Here is a 20,473-nt window from a genome sequence, read left to right on the forward strand (position 1 = left end):
TCCTAAGATCACACAACTGGCAGGTAGTGAATCTATAGTTTGCAATTGTCCATGTTCAAATATCTCTATTCTACTGGCTTGTCATTGGACAATATTTGGGGAAATGTCTGCCTCTTTGAGCTGTAGTATTCCTTATTTCATTTTTCACCATATGTGTGAAGAATGATTTGCATATGACTCAATTTTGTTAACAGTATAAAACACTGTTGTTTTCTTCTCTGGGCCTCCCATGTGGCAAGTCACTTGAATCCATAAAATATTAATTGTTCTTATAATCTTAATGACATCCAGTTTTTTTATAGCTCCCTTGCTGGCAGCTGAGTACAAAGTCTTTTGTTACACACACAAAAGAACTTGGTGCCCTCACTGTTCAAAGGCTGGGATGGAGCTGCCACACCATTATTTTGGTGACACCAGTGTGCCAGTTCTAGCAAAGCTATGATTTGTGAAGACTTAGTGTAGACACAGGTTAAAGTACATCATCCTATCTCTCAGTTATATGATAAAAAACTTGACCCTGGAGACTAAGGTGCCAAGTAGAATTTCAGACACAACACTGTCAGAAAGATTATTACTTTACCTGTCATTTCAGCTTCTTATGAAAGGAATTATGCAAAGGCAGGGTAAACTGCTAATAGGCAATTTTCTTGGTATGTATTTTCTATACCAGGCTGAAATTAAGTTTTACCAGAAATTTCTGTAATTTCAAAGGTATTCATCAGCATGTCCTTCCAGAAGTCCCTCTTTAAGCTTCCATGTTTACATTATGAAAAAGAACTATCATTGCACATTTTCTTTTTTGCATGACCACTGATTCACCTACATAAAAGTTTGGGCATAACTCTAGTTTTGTCTACAAATCATTAACTAACTACTTGGAAATGCTGACAGTTACCTGATTAAGTTGATTAACACTGACCATTGAAAGGTACTTCCAGTTATAGCATAAATTCTTTCTTGGCCTGAAATGCTAGTCCAACTAACTAGGTAATTTGCACATTTCCATTTCTGTTTCAGCTGTCTGTATTGATTAAATTAACCATGTGGCTGCTGAGTTGGCCTCTTATTTTGGGGTGTTTCCAGGCATTGATTTGTTTTCTGAATCTGTCACTATGGTGCCTGAACACACACTGAACCTCCAGAAGAGCTGTATACCTTTCAAACTCACCTCAAAAGCTTTCAAATTTTCCATACATTTCTCCATTTGTTTTTCTAGTGTGCCTTTTCCTAGCTATTTTTTATCTTGGATATATATCAAAGATAAAATGACTAATCCCTATTTGTTGGGATTTTTTCAATCTGTTTTTGCTATATAGCCAGTTAACATAATTTTACTTTCTCTTATTCTTAAAGAATATATAAATGAAGGAACTATATACAAAGATACATCTCTTTCCTAACAAAAAATATAAGTGATGCTTACTTCCAATGGAAAAATGTCCCCCACCCCAATTTGACCAGAAGAGGCACTGCATTTCCTGCCTAACAAAATCCTGCCGGTTTCACTATAGATTTAGTTTCCTAGATTTAAAGCATGGTTTTTAACTAGACTGAGCCTGCTGCTGCTCACTGGAAACTCTGGGGGCTGTGAGTTCAGATAAGAGCCTTCTGCTCTTGCATGTTCAGCATTCATTTCAGTACTGAATAAAGTAATCAGCTTTATGGACTGAATATAATAAAATTTACTCAGTTCCTGCTGTGAAATAGTGAATTTAAGATCATTGCTGTGGCAGCCACATAGGTTGACCTGAAACATTATTATTATTAAATAATGTTGACACTTAGCTAATATGGATATAATAAATACTATCTTTCCTTTGGATCTCACTGGTCTACTCTAAAGGAACAGAATTAAGGCCCCAGAAGTGGCAGACATACAAAAGAAAAAATGTATTTCTCCATTTTTCTAGTTCTAGGGAAATAATAAAAACTAATAGAATGAAAAATGAATTAAAAGAATGTAAAAAACTTTTTAAAAACTTCTTTGTAAACTTCTCATAGTTTACAATCTTCAGCCTTCCAATAAAAAATAATGCCGTAACGTCATTTTCTTAGGGATCTAAGCATCGAAATCAAACTTGTTTCATGGAAGTGCATCAGAAATAGAAGAGCCTTTGACCTTATGTGTACTCCAAAATTAAACCTAAGAACTGGGTTTCCTGAAATTTTAGGTAAAATTGTATAAATAAATAGGCATACTTTGCAACAAATGATAATTATACAGGAATAATTTTTTCTCCCTTAATGGATCTCCTTGCTTCCTAAAATATTTAAGAGTCACCAGCCATATTGCCACATGTACTTCTGACTTTCCTGGGCTCAAGCAATCCAGGTATAAACCTGTAATAGGATGATACACAGAAGTATTATGCCCCCAAATATTTGCAAAGGAAATCACACTATGACTACTAAGAGAAAGAAGACCCAGTTTGTAATACAGAACATCAGAAACTCAGCTTGTGTCTGAGAAATTGCCTGCGATTTGTTTGAGAATATGATATCGTGAATGTTCAGACACTGAGGCCATTATTCCAGTTCCTTTTTAACCAGGACAAACAACACTATTCCAACTTTTATAGGGACAAACACCATTATGATATTTATAGGATTATCCATTTTAATTATTAAAATTTGTTGTCAGATAAAGTATTTAGTAAATCTGTCACTAGGTAGAGTATATGTAGAAGTAAAACTAGAGATTTCAAGCATTTGTCTGGATAATTCAGGCAAAATATTCTCTTCTAAGGCATGATAGATTTTGATGTAGACTGAATTTTTCAGATTGATTATTAACTGAACTTGTTACATAGTTATTGAACTTTATTTGAAAAGTCATGGTTGTTTCTAAAGAGAAATAGGAAGGCATTCAGGATATTTTTGGTAGAAATGCTCAACTATAATCATCATAGACCTTGGGAATTTTTACAAGGAAGACATATCTATCCTGTATTTACAAACTGTGTGGTGTGTTTGGAGTCAATTCAGAGCAAAAAGAACAGGCTGTTTTCCATAAAGTTCTCTTTGTGTTTTTAGTCTGTTTTTTATACCTGGGGTAACTTATCAAAATGATAAAAGAGCCTGTGTGTATAAATGTCAAAGATAAGGCAAGGCTAAGCCCCTTACCATTGATGCCAAATCACAGTCATCCTCCTCATTTCAACCTCTTTTCCATGCCATCTGAAGGGAACATCAAAACAGTACCTGGGGCAAGTTGCACAACCTGAGCAACCTTAACCTCAATCCTTCCTACTTTCTGTATCTCCTTTTACCCATGGCCAGCATAACCACTCTGGAAAAATGTTGCCCCCTTTGGATTTTGTCCATGAATGTTATGACCACACCTGGGCTTTTGGCATAGCCTCCAGAGGTCATGTCATCTCAGGGTTCTCAAGTATGGTGGCTGTCATTCTCTTCTAAGAACCTTTTTTATTTGCTGTTGTTTTAAACCTTTTTTGGTTTCAGGCAGAGTCATAGATAAAGAACATTGTGACATGTTCAAAAGAAATGTTCCTGATTTTTCTTCTTTGCACAATCCTTGTTTTCACAGAAATCTAAGCCTATGACAGTGTTTCCTTCCCTTCACAATGTCTATCATGTTCAGAACCTTCATTACCAGCCCTCTAAATTTCATGTCCCGCTGATCTAGCTTCTTAGAAATTTAAGTAGCTTCTTTTCACAAAAAATAAAACATAGCTTTGTAATTTCACAGACCACTTTCTCCCAAAATTAACAGGGGTGAGAATCTGACCTAGCCAGCCTTTTATTTAACCAAATCTAATAAATGATACATGGTTACTTCATTTTTATTTCTCTTTTTCTCCCCTTAGGTCAAAGAGTTCTACTCATATCAAAATGAGCCAGTGGCCATAGAAAATCTCAAGAGAGGCTTGGCTAGCCTGTTTCAGATGCAGTTAAGCTCTGGAACCACCAATGAGGTACCTACTAGCATTACTAAGGATTCAGCATCTTATTTGTCAACAGGCTTACTAGATTGTTTATAAGAACTTCCACTTGTTGAAGAGGAAGAGCTACTACTTCAGTAACTCTTGAGTTACTACTGTGGTAGTGCTCAGAAAAGGTGAGTTGTACGGCCATGCCTCATTTATATGTGAAATAACTGTTGTTTACTCCAATATTTATTATTTAAATACAGGGAAAAGGGAATTTGAATAAGTTGCACTAAAGGGAGTTAGGATAATCATTAGATAAGTAGAAAATCTTGGGGATCATCATCCCTGACGTCCTAGTGTTCCACTCTCTTATGGGCAGTTTATTAAAAACATTCTCTGGATTTACCCCAGAATTTCTGATGTAGTTTATAAGGGAGGACCTGAACATCAGTATTTTAACAATCTTGTCAGATAATTTGGATGCATTGTCAGTGCAGGGAATCACTAGTCTATTTCAACTCTCCTCATTTTACAATCGAAGAAACTGAGGTAAATTAGAGAAGTTAAATGGATCCCTTAGTGTCATACCTGCCTGGAGTTAAGACTGGAGTCCAACCTTCCTAATCTGAACTCAGCCAGACCATGAATGGAAAAGAAAACATCATGGCTGGTCTAAGCTAAGGAAAGGTGGGTTAGCTCACTGTTATAGAGGTAGGAGTAGTGCTCTCAGAGGCCTAGGGGAAAGCTCAGTAAAACCAAAACAGTGTTTATGTTGGGATATATTTAACCAAATTCACATTGTTGATTTGACTAATAATGAGTTGAGTTAATCCCAAGAATTTTCAAGAACTTCTAACCATACCCAGCTAGTCAAAATCTCACACACACAGACACACACACACACACACACACACACACACACACACACAGTCTGGATAATGCCTTAAAAATCACCTCCCCTTGCCACAGAATTACCCGTTTGCCAGAGGCAGGAGTTACAGCCAGGCAATTTGTCTAATTTTCTTTGGGCTCAGAGAGAAGCAGGAGATCCTGCATTACTGTTGAGGAGTAGAGAAGGTGCTATAAGACTCAACCAGAAAGAGTGGGAAAGAATCAACACACTACAAGAGATTTTGAATTCTTTCATGCTTTTTGGCTTGTTGTCCTACAGGGGAAGGCAGGGAAGCAGTTCCTGGTGGCATATTAGAGACCTTGGTTTTCAAGCCACATCAACTAGAATTCAAATGGCTCACACCAAATCACAAGCATTATGTTCTTGCTTTTCTTTTCAGGAAGATATTTCTGGGAGTTGTCAAGTGACTTACCAGGCTCAGCAAAACAGAGTGGTCAAAGTCAAGGCCTTGGATTCATGTAAAATAGAGAGGCCTGGATTTACAACTACAAATCAGGTAGGCACAGTATCATCTTTCTTTGGGGCATGCAAATAATTATATTTTGTAGAGATTTAAAAGAATAAAAAAATAAGGTAACGCTGTAATTTGAAGACACTTATAAGAAGTTTACATTATAGTTTCAAATGTGTCAAATTAATATAGTTACTTAAATATGTGTAGGTGTGAATGAAGGTAGCAGGGTGAATGTAGTGGCAATGTTATGTACTCACGTATGAAAATGGAAAAATGAGGCATGTTGAAACTATTCCAGGAATGGGGGAGTAGGGGATAAAAGAGAATGATGGAAGGAGTGAGTTCAACTATGATATATTATAAGAACTTTTGTATATGTCAAAATGTACCCACACTACAGCAATAATTATGATAATGAAAAAGAAAGAAACTTTTAAAAAATTGATAGTTTGCTGCTTGACTCAATACAAAGATTAGAAAGCGGATTACTTGTTACAAAGATAGCTACTTATTTTTTTGTTTGTTTATTTAGGTCTTGGGTGTCAGTTCAAAAGCCACGTCTGTTACTACCTATGAGATAGAAGACAGCTTTGTTACAGCTGTACATGCAGAAGAGATTCGTGCTTTTGGGCTGAATTTCCTACAAACTATTGCAGGAAAAATAATTTCAAAGTAAGACAATGCTAAAATTTTTATTTTAATTTTCTTTAATATTATCATATTTAGTTTGTAAATAGATATGAATGTGTGTGCATGTGTGTGCACACACTTCAACTGTGAGTTCCTTGAAAACATTGATTAAACTTGTCCATCTTTTTTTCACATTGCCTATAATAATACATAGAAAATACCATGTTAATGGAATTTCATTAAAAATCAATTTTTCTTTGAATATACTATAAAACTTAAAAGACAAGCTATTTGATTTATTCTAGGTCTTTTTCTAATTTCTCTGATAAATGTTTTTAAATATTGCATTTCTTTTGGGGAGGTCTTTTTGGTGGTGGTGGTACTGGGGTTTGAACTCAGCTCTACCCTTGAGCCATACCTCCAACCTTTTTTGCTCTGTTTATTTTGGGGATAGGGTCTTTCCTTCTGTCCAGACCAGCTTGAACCATGATCCTCCTAGTTTAGGCTTCCCACCATCGCTGGATGACAGGCTGACAGGTGTGTACCACCATACCCAGCTATTGGTTGAGATGGCGGTCTCACTAACTTTTTGCCTGAGCTGGCCTGGAACTGCCATCCTCCCAATCTCAGCTTCCCAAATTGCTAGGATTAAGGTGTGAGCCACCAGCTCCTGGCTACATGGGAAATGTTTAAAATTATTATTGTTAAGTAAAAGGTTCCATAGTAAAAAGATGTGACAGAATTTTTTAAGAGATTTACAACATTTTGGTATTTAAGCCTGTTGCATAAATTGAGACCAATTCTCTGGTTAGAATAGCTCTCACAGGATTAAGAACTGGAATTTCATGCTGGAGAGTGACTCAAGTGACAGACACCTGCCCAACAAGTGTGAGGACCTGAGTCCAAAGTAGTCCCTGCTCCCTGAAAAGAGCTGGAATTTTAAAGAGCTTGTTGTCTTTTCAGATTTTAATTTAAAAAGAACATTTTGCAGTATTAAATGTATTATATCTTATGCTACTGCATCTCAAAAATTCCCTCTGACGTTGCCCTAATGTCAGCAACAAATGAGTACAAAATCATGGGTCAAGTGCCTCAAATTATAAAATCTTGAAATTTTATTGAAGTCTCATCTGAAGTAGAATTTTGCATTATACTTCATACCATGTATTGTTTTCATATGCTCTCATATAAAATATATGTTTTAATTACTTACTAGATCTATCGAGTTTCATTTTCCACATAGCAAACCACTCCAAATCCAGCAATATATAAAACAGTAATCACTGTGTTATTCTCTCATAATTTTGGCCTGGCTGGGCTTGCCTTGCCTGTTGTCTGGTATGCAGTTGCAGTCATTGGCGAGAGCTGGAAATATTTAAGGTTGCTCACTCTTGAGTCTGGGCACTTGGGCTGAGAAGATTCACACATCTCTTTTTGTCTCCAAGGGCCTCTCAGCCCGGCAGCTTCAGGTAGTCACTTCTTATATGGCAACTTACTACTCCAGGGCACATAAGCTGATAGTGCACCAGATGAAAGCTGAATTCCTTCTTATGACATAGCCTCAGAAGCCACACAGAGTCACTGCTAGTGATCTCTATTAGGGAAGTCATAGAGTCCTGTTCAAGTCCTAGGACAGTGATGTAGGCCCTGCCTTTTGATGTCAGACAAAGTTGTGGAAGAGCATTTCAGACAAAAATATTATTAAGGCCATTTTTTGAAAATAAGCTTTCCTACGCATCTTGGTTAATAAGTAATGTGATTGTATTGAATACCACTTTCAGAAAGCTGGACTCAATTCAAAAGGGCAGATGTTCCCTATTGTAGCATCCAGGCAGATTTTCTTCCCTGTATTCTCTTATATTTTGAAAGTCCAGACTTAAAAAAAAACTTCAATCTTTGAATCAAATTGTCTCTCCAGAAAGACTTTGCAACAATCTTGAGGTTTCACTTATCTCTGGAAATACTGAAGCTTGGACTTACACAACTTGAATAAATTTCTGTGAATCTTATTTGCCAAAGATGGCACTTACCATCTTGTTAACTCCAAAGAATGCTTATAATGTCAAATTTCTCTTTGGTGCTATGCAGGCAGAAATTAGAGCTGAAGACAACAGAAGCAGGCCCAAGACTGATACCTGGGAAACAAGTTGCAGCTGTAATTAAAGCAGTTGGTTCAAAGTACACAGCTGTTCCCATTGTGGGTCAGGTCTTCCAGAGCCTGTGCAAAGGATGCCCTTCTGTGAGTATGATCAAATAGAGCACTACAATGGCTTTGATTTCTGTTATGTCTTTATCTCCAGTGAGATACTTTAAAAGACATAATAATTTTAAAGTCTGAGAAATTGAGGTCACTGATAGAATTTAACATATTCCATCCAATCAGGTGAAAAGTAGTGAAACATGAAAAGTTCTTCAGTTTGTTTCAAAGCCAGGATAGATCAACAATTAGAATTATTTTCTGTTTTTAAAACCATAGTACAGTAAGTGCCATGTGTGTGGGACAGAATTATCCTCATTTAAATACTACTCTATTGAACATAGATATAAACAGTGAACAATTCAGATCATAATACCATCAAATTATTGAATTACATACAAATAATACAATCAAATGATAGAATAGGGAGCTCAACCTATTATAAAAATTGGGTTTTGATGAGGTGCAGGCAAATTGGAAATCTGGTACAGTTTTATAGTAGTTCTATTTCTTCTCCCTCCAATCAAAAGTTAACTAAAATTCTGCTGTCTGTCAAAGTTTTGCACAATTTCACCAGGGTAGTCAAGGCCTGGCCTCAGATTTGATTCCTGTCATGCAGCCTCGGGATGACCTATATGTCCAGACATTGGTTAACAATTGCCCAAAGTCTTTCAAGTTCAACACTGATAAACAAAAAAGATCCATCTACAGAGGCATGGCATACAGGGTCAGCAGACCTCCGTGTTTGCTTCTGGACTTCACGTGAGGTATGACACAAGCAGGGCAACACTAGGCATATGGAGGCAAGATACAAAAGCTTCTGATTGTCAGATCCAAGGACAGTTTTATTTCTGGTGAGAACAGCTCCTGAAAATGGAGAGGCTTAGAATTATGAGTGGAGCACGAGCTTGCAGTCATGTCTTACAGCTCTCAGAGCACTGGAAGTCTATTCGGAAGCACTTGGAGCCTGAAAACCTCTCCAAATCTGAGGCTGTCAAAAGTTTCCTGGCCTTCATTCAGCACCTCAGGACTGCAAAGAGAGAAGACATTCTCCAAATCCTAAAGAGTGAGAAGAAAGAAGTTCTGTAAGTTCCCCAAATTTTTTGTGGGGTTGTCTGTCAGGAAAACATTTTTAGGTTGTTATTTTTAATTTTGAATGGACTGGGGTTTGAACTTAGGGCCTCACAGGTGCTCTACTGCTTGAGCCACAACTCTAGTTGATTTCATTCTGGTTACCTTGGAGATGGGGGTCTCTTGAACTATTTGCTTGGGCTGACCTCAAACCACGATCCTCTCAAGTAGATAGAATTATAGGCACGAACAACCAGCACCCAGCCTGAGTACTTATTTTTTATTAAGCAGAAAGATCCCTTTTGACCAACTGCTTCACAATCAGTTGTTCTGCTGTTGGGCATTTATAGCTAACAGTTATGCCATAGTGAAGTAACTTAATGGTCACTTGCAAAAGTAAGTTTTCACCAGTGAGTCACAATGAACATTTTATCTGTTTATGATTTTTAAATTAGTACTAAATTGGAACATAGAGAGGTGAGACCAAGGCTTCATCTTGACACCCTGGTACATGGGCTGCCTCACTGTTTTTGAAATTATGTTCCCAAGTTATTAACTTATGCTTGAAAATATTGCAGAGTTGAATAAAATATACGAGTTTTTCAGCTGCAAATGTGATTTCAGTAAAGATCCACTTGAAGCCATGTTTTATATAGGAAATTAAGAACTGAGCAAGAAGCCTAAATAAAAAAATTCATACATTATTTAATATTTGATGTGTGATTCATTTTCATGTGTAATAATGAGAGTTGACTCAATTCCCAAATTTATTTGGTTTGTAAATTTGATACTTTTTGGTATTTGATAAAATTTGTCTATAAATACAAATGTAGCTATATAATGCCAATATATCCTAATTAATGTTATAGAACATGGCTTGATTTATTTGACAGACAGTGGAAACTAGCCATTAACATAATCAAAAGTAAAAATTGGCCAAGTTACACAGATACCCAAACATACACACAGATGTGCACACACATACACACACTCACAGCAGGAGCAACAGTCAGAGTTCAAAGGACTCAGTTCCCCAAGGACAGAATTTTTTTTAAAAGCCTATTTATTTTTGCTGTATTTATTATTTATTTGCCTTAAGAATATTAAGAATTTGATAGTAATTCCACATGACTAACTATAAATTGGTTATTCTCTTCAAAAATAGATATTTAAATCAGAAGTTGAAAGATAAGGCAGAATCATAAATCCTCAAGTTGTTTTAATTATAGAACTTTATATTGGTAGAGGGGCTTATCTTAATATCAAAGCCAAGAAAAAAAGTGTAAAAATTAAGTATTAATTTAAAATAGGGATTATTCTAAACCTTAATCTTATCTGCGACAATAACAAACTACCCGGTGCATTTTCTAGATCAGATTATGTAAGCAATATTGTAGCATACCATATGTTGTACAATGTGGCTTGATGCAGAAGAAAGGAGACTAGGTTGAACTAAAATTAAATAAACCTAACTTTAATTCCCTCTAAGAGACATTTGTCCTTTAAGCAAGTCATTCACTTTTAGCCTCTCTGAACCTCACTTTATTTTACTTATTTTTTTGAGACAAAGTCTCACATGTAGCCCACACTGGTCTCAAACACATGATCCTGCTGCCTCTACCTCCCAAGTGCTGGGATTAAAGGTGTGTGCCACCATGGCCAGCTCTGAGCTGCACTTTTTAGATGTATAAAATAGGGATAATAAAATCTCCATTTACTGTAGGATAGCGGGAGGCATGTGGTAAGATTTAACATTTCCCAAAGTGCCTATATTGTCCATTCAGTAGTTGACAAGAAAGATATTAGCAGGTATGTTAAGAGGAAGAAAGATTCTATGAGCAACTGAAGCTGGAGAACACTGGGCAAAACTAGTTATATAGTTCTGGTTATTGCAAATACTTTCAGTGTTTTTTTTGTTGTTGTTGCTTGTTTTGCATAACGCTGGGGATAGAACCCACGGCCTTGCACATGCTAGGCAAACACTCTGCTGCTGACCTACATCCTGAGCCCCACTTTTCAGTGTCTTTAATCTGACAATATTCTTTACGTTTTCTTCCACATTTTCTACACTAACATGACTTTGAAAACCCCTTTCTTAAAGCATCTTATAGGACAAATGCTTCAGGGATAACACTTTGGGAAACACCAATGTAAGTAAGTGACCAGGGACTTGAGAGTCTGAAAAACCTCTTAGCTACACCAGTTGCTAGCTATGTGACCTTTAACAAGTGACTCTTTATCTCTGAGACTGTGCCCTCATATGTAAGAGGGATATTAGCATTAAGTTGCCAGTGCTGTTTGATGAATTAAATAAGGTAACAGTATTAATAAGTTAATATTTATTAATCACTTATATGCCAAGAAGTCTTATGTTTTGCATAGATTATTTAATCTTTCCAACAATCCTAAACTAGATACTATTTAAAAGATATTATTTAAATGCTATCTTAAAGATGAAGAGGTTGTATACCTAAAATTCCTAGTGTAGTACTTGAACAATAGACACTCTAATAAGCATTATGTCTCTGTCTCTGCTTTATTCATTAGGTTTTTGATAGGATTGAAATAATACAGTGCAAGTATATAATTTTTCAAAGTATAAAGTATTAAGCACATGGCTGTTGTGTTTTTATGAAGGTAGCATGTAGCATGCTATACACATACAGACAACTATAGTTTCAAAAATTTTGCCATCCCTGACTCCACTAACTAAAGAAATTTCAAGACTAGAATATTTAACTAGAATTTTCCTGTAGGAGTTCCCTTATGATCACATATATTCACTGTAGGTAAACAAAGAAGTATACCATAATTGTTTTTTATTTCAAAAAAAGAGAAAAAAACTCCCTAAGATATGAAATTAAAAGAATTTTACATATTTTGTATCAAATAATGGTTTTCTAATTAAATTGGGCATTTGAGAATTATGTGTATTTGCAAAGCTAATTGGAGGAAAGACTCAATTTAGGAGACTGTAGATTTCATGTGTTATTTGTATAGCAAAGAATTTGATCCTATTTTGTAATTTTATTTATACAATTTTAATTTACAAATATCCAAATTATATTTAGTTTAAGTTAATATGGTAGAATTAGTTTGTATATTCTGAATGTACATTGAGAGAAAGAGAGGCAGGGGGAAAGGAGAGAGAGAGAGAGGGAGGGAGAAAGGGAAGGAAGGGAAGAGAAGGAGTTAAGAGAGGTTTAAATGAAATGAAGAGAGGATCTTTTTTGACCTTCAATCCTTTTTATGCTCAATTAAAAAAAAAAACCCTTCTTTAGGAACTTCAAACCAGTGGGGAGTCTGTGAGTGGTAGACTTTTAAATAATTCCTAAGCCCCTAAGCACTGGTATCCACAATGATGGCTTTTTATAGACCCCAGCTGGTGGATTCTGTCACCTCTGCTCAGACCTCAGACTCGTTAGAAGCCACTTTGGACTTTTTGGACTTCAAAAGTGACAGCAGCATTATCCTTCAGGAGAGGTTTCTCTATGCCTGTGGATTTGCCTCCCATCCTGATGAAGATCTTCTGAGAACCCTCATTGTAAGTCCAGGGGACTTAATGGGAAAATAAAGACTCTCAGCTGCTAAAAACAAAACCAAAAACTTCTTGAGAATATAAGCAATAATTAAAATTGCTCAGATCAGAATGAAGGCTGCAAAGAAGAGCTTTTGAGTATTCACATTCAAATTATACTGGACTATTGAATATCCATTAATTAACTGTACAGTACATTTTTTTTTCACTCAGTGTCTTTATAATCCCACTAACTAACTCAAGCGATCGTTCAGGGAAACTTAAAGATTGTGTTCACGTGTCATATCATGTGCCCAAGGGCAAAAATGAAGTCTAGGTTTGGCTTCAATAAGTAATTTTTTAAAACTGTTTTAACTTCAAAAATATTCATGGTGTTTATACATACACATTGAAGAGATATAATCCTTCTGATACTAAGAAATTATATTGGAAACAAAAAGTGAACTTTTCTTAAGTCAAAGAGTTTTTTATCGTTGTACAGATTTTTATTATAATTTTTATTGGGATATATTTGTTGTACAGGGGGGATCCATTGTGACAATTCTAAATAGGCTTACATTATACATTGGTTAGATCACCCTAGTCTTTTCCTCTTGACCCCCTCCCACTCCACTTAAACCAATTGCAAGAGGTTTCATTGTTCTATTTCGTATATGAAGTCCATCAACCCTATTCCCTCACCTTTATCTCCTTTTACCCCGCTCCCTCCCATAAGTACCCACTACACACATTGTACCTATTTTATAGTCCTGTCTTTGTTATTAATTTCTAAGGAATCTAATGCTTTTTTTAAAAGTACATTTATCCATTTCTGATCTTGTGGAAGAATTCATAAGCTTTTAAGAAAATAAGCCAACTTGAAAATCCAATAAAAGTATTCACATATGAAAATTTATAAACATTTTTTGGTTCACTGACTAACCCAAAGAATCCAATCCATAAACCCTGAAAGAGTTTATAGGTCATGGGTAAGAATACCTGGAAAGAAAGTATTCTATTAACACTTCCTTCAAAACTAGATAGAGAATTTCTGAGTGTGTCAAAAGCAAAATTCTGAGCTTGCTATCTGAGAAGATAAAAACATTGTTCTCAAGTATTGGTTATTTTTTTCTTAACCACGTATGTCCCTTGGAAATATTTAAATGTCTTGTTAACCTTTTTTTTTTTTTTCTGTCGGAACTGGGGTTTGAACTCAGGGCCTCACACTTGCTAGGCAGGTACTGTTCCATTTGAGCTACACTTCCAGCCCTTGGTAATCTGTTTTATTCCTGTTTGGCTAATAGAGTAAGTTCAAAGGTTCCTTTGGGAGTAATGACATCAGAGAGACTGTTATGATCATCATTGGAGCCCTTGTCAGGAAGTTGTGTGAGAATGAAGGCTGCAAACTCAAAGTAAGTGCAAACCCAATGCTACTGCTGCAGACCACAATGTTCATACTCTCTACACTGCCATCCTCATCCCCTACCCTACTCTACTCTTCCTTTCTGCATAGCCATTATTGCCACCTAATATTTTTCCAAGTCAGTTGTTTATTATAAGTATTGTTTATTTCTGTCTCCCAGTAAAATGTAAGCACCACACAGAAATTGAGCTTTGGTTTTTTTCAACACCAGTTGCTTAAAATGATGAGTGGTGCACAGATAATGCTCAATGAATACTTGCTAGAAAGTGAATCTTTCTATCAAAATATATGTTCTGATGCCTACTACATATGTACTCAGATCTTTTGTCATTTTATTATCATCTGAAAGGTGGATAATCATATTTATGATATACAATGTGATGTTTTGATTTAGACTTTATGGAATGATCAAATTGTACAAATTCACATATCCATGATCTCAGATACTTGTTTCTTTGTGATGAGAACATTTAAAATCCCTTCTTTTATGTATTTTGAAATATACAATACACTATTACTAACTAGTCACCATGTTGTATTACCACCAGAACCTATTCCTCCTGTCTAACAGAAGCTTTGCACTCTTTGACCAACATTTCCCCTTTCCTGGCTCATTCTTCCCTACCTCCTACCCCCACCCACCAACAGCTGGCAACCATCATTCTACTCTGCATACACTACTATGGGTTTGACTTGTTAAATTTTCACATATAAGTGAGAGCATGTGGTATTTAGCTTTCTGTGCCTGGCTTATTTCATTTAGCATCATGTCCTCCAGGTCATACATGTTTTTTTCAAATGACAGAATTTCTTGCTTTTTAATGGCTGAGCATTCCATATATTTATACATATATATATATATCACATTTTTTAAAAAATCCAGTCATTCTTGGCTATCATGAGTAATACTTTCAGGAACATACTGTTTTCATTCTTTCAGGTAAGTATCCAGAGTTTGATTGCTGGATTATGTGGTAATTCTATTGTTAGTTTTTTGAGGAACCTCCACTCTTTACCAAAATGACCGCACTAATTTATAATACTACTAACAGTGTACAAGGGTTACATTTTTTCCACATCTATGTCAACACTTTATCTTGCAACTTTTTGATACTAGCCGATACTTTTTGATCTAGTGGTTGTGAAGCAATATCTCATTGTGGTTTTAATTTTATTTCTCTGATGATAGGAAATGTTGAGCACTTTTCATGTATCTGTTGATCATTTATTTCTATGTATTCTTTGGAGAAATATCTGTTCAGGTCATTTACCAGTTTTTAATAAGGTTAATTTTTCTTATTATTGAGTAATTGGAGTTCCTTTTATATTCTAGATTTTAGTACTTTATCTGATGTATGGCTTGCAAATAATTCCTCCCAGTCTCCTGATTGTTTCCTCACCTTGTTTCCTTTGCTATGCAGAAGTTTTTTAATTCAATACATTCCCATTTGTCCATTTTTATATTTATTGCCTATACTTTTAGGGTCATAGTTAAGGAAATCTCTGACTATATCAACACCAAGGAGTTTTCCTGCTATGTTTTTTTCTAGTAGTTTTTCAATTTCAGGCCTTATATTTAAGTCCTTAATCCATTTTGAGTTAATTCTTGGGTATGGGGTGAGATAAGGGCCCATTTTCATCCTTCCACATGTGGATGTAGTTTTCCCAATACCATTATTGAAGAAACCCTTTCATTCTTCATTATGTGTTCTTAGCACTTTTGCAGAAAATCAGTTATGTGGGTTTATTATGGGCTCTCTATACTATTCCACTGATCAGTGTTGCCATACAAGTTTTAGAATTGTTTCTTCTAATTCTGTGAAAAATGCCCTTGATATGTTGATAGGGATTTGCATTGAATCTGCAGATTGCTTTTGGTAACAATATTAAGTCTACCAATCCATGAACATGGAATGTCTTTTCATTTATTTGTGTCATCTTCAGTTTCTTCAGTATTTTCTAGTTTTCAGTATTTAGATATTTCATTTCCTTGGTTAAATTACTCCTAAGTAATTTTTGATGCTACTATAAATGGGGTTGTTTTCTTAAGTTCTTTTTCAGATTGTATGCTGTTAGTGAATAGAAATGTTACTGATTTTTTGTAGCCTGCAACTTTACTGAATTCATGTATCAATGCTATCAGTGATTTGATGGAATCTTTATGGTTTCCTATATATAAAATCACATGGGCAGCAAACAGAGATGCTTTCAGTTCCTTCTTTTACTGCTTAGATGCCTTTCATTTCTTTATATTGTCTAATTGCCTTGGTCAGGACTTCCAGTATGATGTTGAACAGAAATGGTGCTAGTGAGCACGCTTGCCTTGCTCCTGATCATAGAGGATAAGCCTTCAACTTTTTCACTATTGAGCATTGTTAGCTACAGATTGATTGTATATGGTTTACTGTGTGAAGCAACATTCCTTCTATATTTAATTCATTTGGAGTTTTTATCATGAAAGAGTGTTAAATTCTATCAAATGTCTTCTATAGAGATGATCATATTGTTTGAAGTCTTCATTCTGTCAACATTGTCAATCACATTTATTGATTTGCATATGTTGAACCACTGGTGCATTGCAGCTATAAATACCATTTGATCATGGTGAATAAGTTTTTCAATACATTATTGCTAGTATTTTGTTGAGGAGTTTTTAATGTATGTTCAGCAGTGATATTGGCCTCTAGTTTTCTTTTCTGGTAGTGTCTTTGGCTGTGGTATCAGCTAATCCTGGCCTTGTAAAAGAATTTAGTAGTCTTCCTTCATCTTCAGTTCTTTGGAAGAGTTTGAGAGGGATTGGTATTAATTCTTCTTTAAATGGTTGGAAGAATTCAGCTGTGAAATCATCTGGTTCTAGGCTTTCCTTTGATGGGAGACTTAATTACTGATTCAGTCTAAGCAGATTATTTGACCTGTTCAGATTTCTGATTTCTTCATAGTTCAGTCTTGGTAGGCTAAACATTTTAAGGAATTTATCCATTTATCATGGGTTGTCTAATTTGTTTGTGCATATAGCAATTACTCATTGTAGTCTCTAATGATTTTTTGTATTTGTGTTATGAGTTGTAATGCCTCCTCTTTCATTTTGTATATTTGAATCTTATCTTTTTTTTTAAAGCCTAGCAAAGGGCTTGTTAATTTTGCTTATGTTTTCAAAAAACAAATCTTAGTTTCATTGATCCCTTGCATTTTTTTTCTATTTCATTCTCTAATCTTTGTTATTTCCTTCCTTCTGCTAATTTTGCATTTAGTTTTTCTAATTTTACTAGTTCATAACATACTTATGTTGTGTTGTTTACTTGAGGTCTTTCTTCCTTCTTGATGTAGGCAGTTAGTGTTACAAGCTCCCTTTACAGCCCATCAGTTTAGGTACATTGTATTCCCATTTTTATTTATCTCAAGGAATTTTTTAAATTTCCCTTTTAATTTCCTCTTTGTCACAATAGTTGTTCAAGAACATATTGTTTAATTTCAACATATTTGTTAAATTTCCATGATTTCCTCTTATTATTGATTTCTAGTATCATACTATTGTGGCTAGAAAAGATGTTTGATATGATTTCATTCTCCCTCAATTTGTTAAAACTTGTTTTGTGATATAATATACATACAGCTTGGAAATTTTTCTGTGTGTACTTGAGAAAAATATCTATTCTGCAGATATTGGATGGAATTCAGTACATAAGTCTTAGGTTCATTTGGTCTTACTGTATAGCAAGTGCAGTATTTTCTTACTGATTTTCTGTCTGGATGATCTGCATGTTGTTAAAAATGGGGCATTAAAGTCCTCTGCTTTGATTGTGTTGCAGTCTGCCTTCCTTCAGATCTTCATGTTTGCTTTAATATTAATGCACTCTGACATTGAGCACATGTGTATTTATAATTGTTATATCCTTTTGAGGAATTGACATGTTTATCACAATATAATTACCTTCTTTGTCCTTCTAACTTAGCTCTGAATAGTGTGGATAGTATAGTGCTTGTCCTTAGGAAAATATTAGACTCAAAGGCTTCCTCCTAGACCAGACCTTTGTTTATAGTAAATGTAGTTTGCAGTTTTGAGTTTTGGTGATAGAAATTTAGTGACTTCTAATCACCTAGAACTTTGTATTTTAAATTACATTTGCTCAAAGTTTCTCTACTTTCCTGAGTAGGCTATCAATCTTCAAATCTTTTTGCTTAAAAAACACTCACTTTGTAAGCATAAATAAATGTGGAAAATCTAAATAGGTTAAAATCAAACACAGCCCATTTGTCTATAATGCAGATAGATTAAAATGCTGAATATATGAAAATACTTTTTTTCTGTCCTAATTATATAACCAGCATCCAGTTCATATTTTTTTTCTATCACAAAAGACTTCACTATATTATTTCACTAAAGTGCTTGCTATTAAAAATAATATGGACAACATTCTTGAAACCAAATGAGTCCATGAGGCAACCCACAGATAGAATGTACATTAATCATTAAAAAAAGGTTATCAACAACAGGGGCATTGAAAATAAATATCAATTCTGGTTAAAATCAAATTTAGTATTATTTTTATGGCATTAAAGGACTATGAATTCTTACATTTTTAACTTCCATGATTATTTGAGTAGTTGATTTACTGTAGCAATTTGTGTATTAAATATCTTGGCTAAAGAAGGCCGTCACATATAAAAAACATCCATTCAACAGAATTTATTCAGCATTTACTCTTTGCACAAAATATTATACCTTACTCAAAGAATTCCTTGTCTTCTTATCAAACACAGATAGATATAGTTGGTCATCTGTGTCTGTGTGTTCCCCATTCAAGATTCAACCAACCATGGTTTGAAAACACGGAGAAAAATTACATCTGTAATGAATGCATTTGGACTTTTCTTTTTATCATTATTCCCTAAGTAATAAAGTAGGACAAATATTTACTTAGCATTTGCATTGTATTAGGTATTACAAGTGACCTGGAGATGATTCAAAATATATAGGAGGATTACATAGTTTATATGTGAATACCCTCTCATTTTACGTAAGGGACTGGAACATTTATGAATTTTGGTCTCCCCAGAAGTCCTGGAATCAATCTTCCATGGATTCTGTATTATTGAAACATAAAGAGATCTAAGAAGACAGGAACACAGAAGCCTTTGCTGTTTGAGGGTACTGGAGGTTTCAACAGCATAGTAATATTTGAACTTGGTTTGCAAGAGCTTTTTGGTGAAGAGAGCATATAAGGACACTATAGGAGAAGTATAATATTGTATGAAAAGACCCAAAGTTGCTCTGATATTCCTGGAAAGAGTGAGAGGTTCTGTGGGTCTATAACACAAAATATGTACCTTTGTGGAAGCGGACAGGTGGGGGTGGAAATACTTGAAAGAGGGGAAGAGAGGAGAGGGAGAAACAATATTTATTAATATCAAGCTAAGAAGTATGGCCTTTGTTCTACAGGAGGAAAGGGGACTGGTGAGTTTAATAAGGCAGGTAAATGATATTCTCAGAGTTTTTCTTTTAGGAAAAAGCAAAGATGGTGTATAAATCTAGTAATGGCTAGAGTAATAAGTGAAATCTAATCGGAAATATTTTGAGGTAATTTTGTAAGAATCAGTAAAATTCTGGGCAAGGTAATGAGGGGATAAGACAGATTCAAGAGCCATTTGGAGGTAGATTTAACAGCATTTAGTGATCAATGAGATGTGGGGAATGAGAAAGATGTTTAGAATACAGGTAATTCTAAAGCTTCCAGGTTGGAAAAGTAGGTGTATGGTGATGCCAAACCACCTTACCAAGGTTTCTAGAATTTGGTTTAAGGATGAGAGAAGGGTAGAATTATTAATTTGTTTGGCCATTTGAAGTTTGAGATCCTTTGGGCCACCAGGTTGAGCTGTCCAACAGGCAGATGGTAATAACCATCTGCAGTTCAGAGAAGTTAGATCCAGGAGTAGACATCTTGGGAGAGAGTAAAATTACCAAGATATGTACCATGAAAAGGAAACTAAGTAAAAAATCAGACTTAAAGTTCTTCTGTTTAGGGGCAGCTTAGTTCTTATTGGGTCTTTAAATTTGCCCTGCAAGTAGCTCCAAAGTATCCAACTATCACTGTCATTTAATCCTGTTAATGTCTTTGAACAACTTTTTTTAAGGCATCTTTTTGGGTAATGAGATTTGAACTACAGTAAATGTTCAAATTTTCTTTTTAGTTTCTTGCCATGAAACACTCATCTATGTTTTGATCAAAGCAAAAATATATGAAAGAAAACAAGTAAGGTATTCTAAGAACAAATTTAAAGTATTTATTGGGCACACAATAATTACATGCCCCAAAGGTACCTGCCATTCCAGCCAGTGCTAAAGCTCTTTAGCATCAATTAATATAAAACCCCAAGCCC

The 20,473-nt window shown here is 35.1% G+C and overlaps 1 protein-coding gene across 1 annotated transcript in view; it reads left to right on the top strand.

The window, feature by feature from the left end:
• The window catches only part of Mttp (microsomal triglyceride transfer protein), a 49,798-nt gene that overhangs the window by 9,869 nt on the left and 19,456 nt on the right, over positions 1–20,473 (top strand). Inside the window, exons 4-10 of the mRNA XM_020181010.2 lie at positions 3,828–3,935; positions 5,183–5,299; positions 5,790–5,929; positions 7,976–8,126; positions 9,012–9,169; positions 12,531–12,699; positions 13,977–14,084. Of these exons, the coding sequence (XP_020036599.2) occupies positions 3,828–3,935; positions 5,183–5,299; positions 5,790–5,929; positions 7,976–8,126; positions 9,012–9,169; positions 12,531–12,699; positions 13,977–14,084 (951 nt within the window). The remainder of the gene's footprint in view (positions 1–3,827; positions 3,936–5,182; positions 5,300–5,789; positions 5,930–7,975; positions 8,127–9,011; positions 9,170–12,530; positions 12,700–13,976; positions 14,085–20,473) is intronic.

This window comes from Castor canadensis, chromosome 9 (genome assembly GCF_047511655.1).
Source record: "Castor canadensis chromosome 9, mCasCan1.hap1v2, whole genome shotgun sequence".
NCBI classification, from domain to species: Eukaryota; Metazoa; Chordata; class Mammalia; order Rodentia; family Castoridae; genus Castor; species Castor canadensis.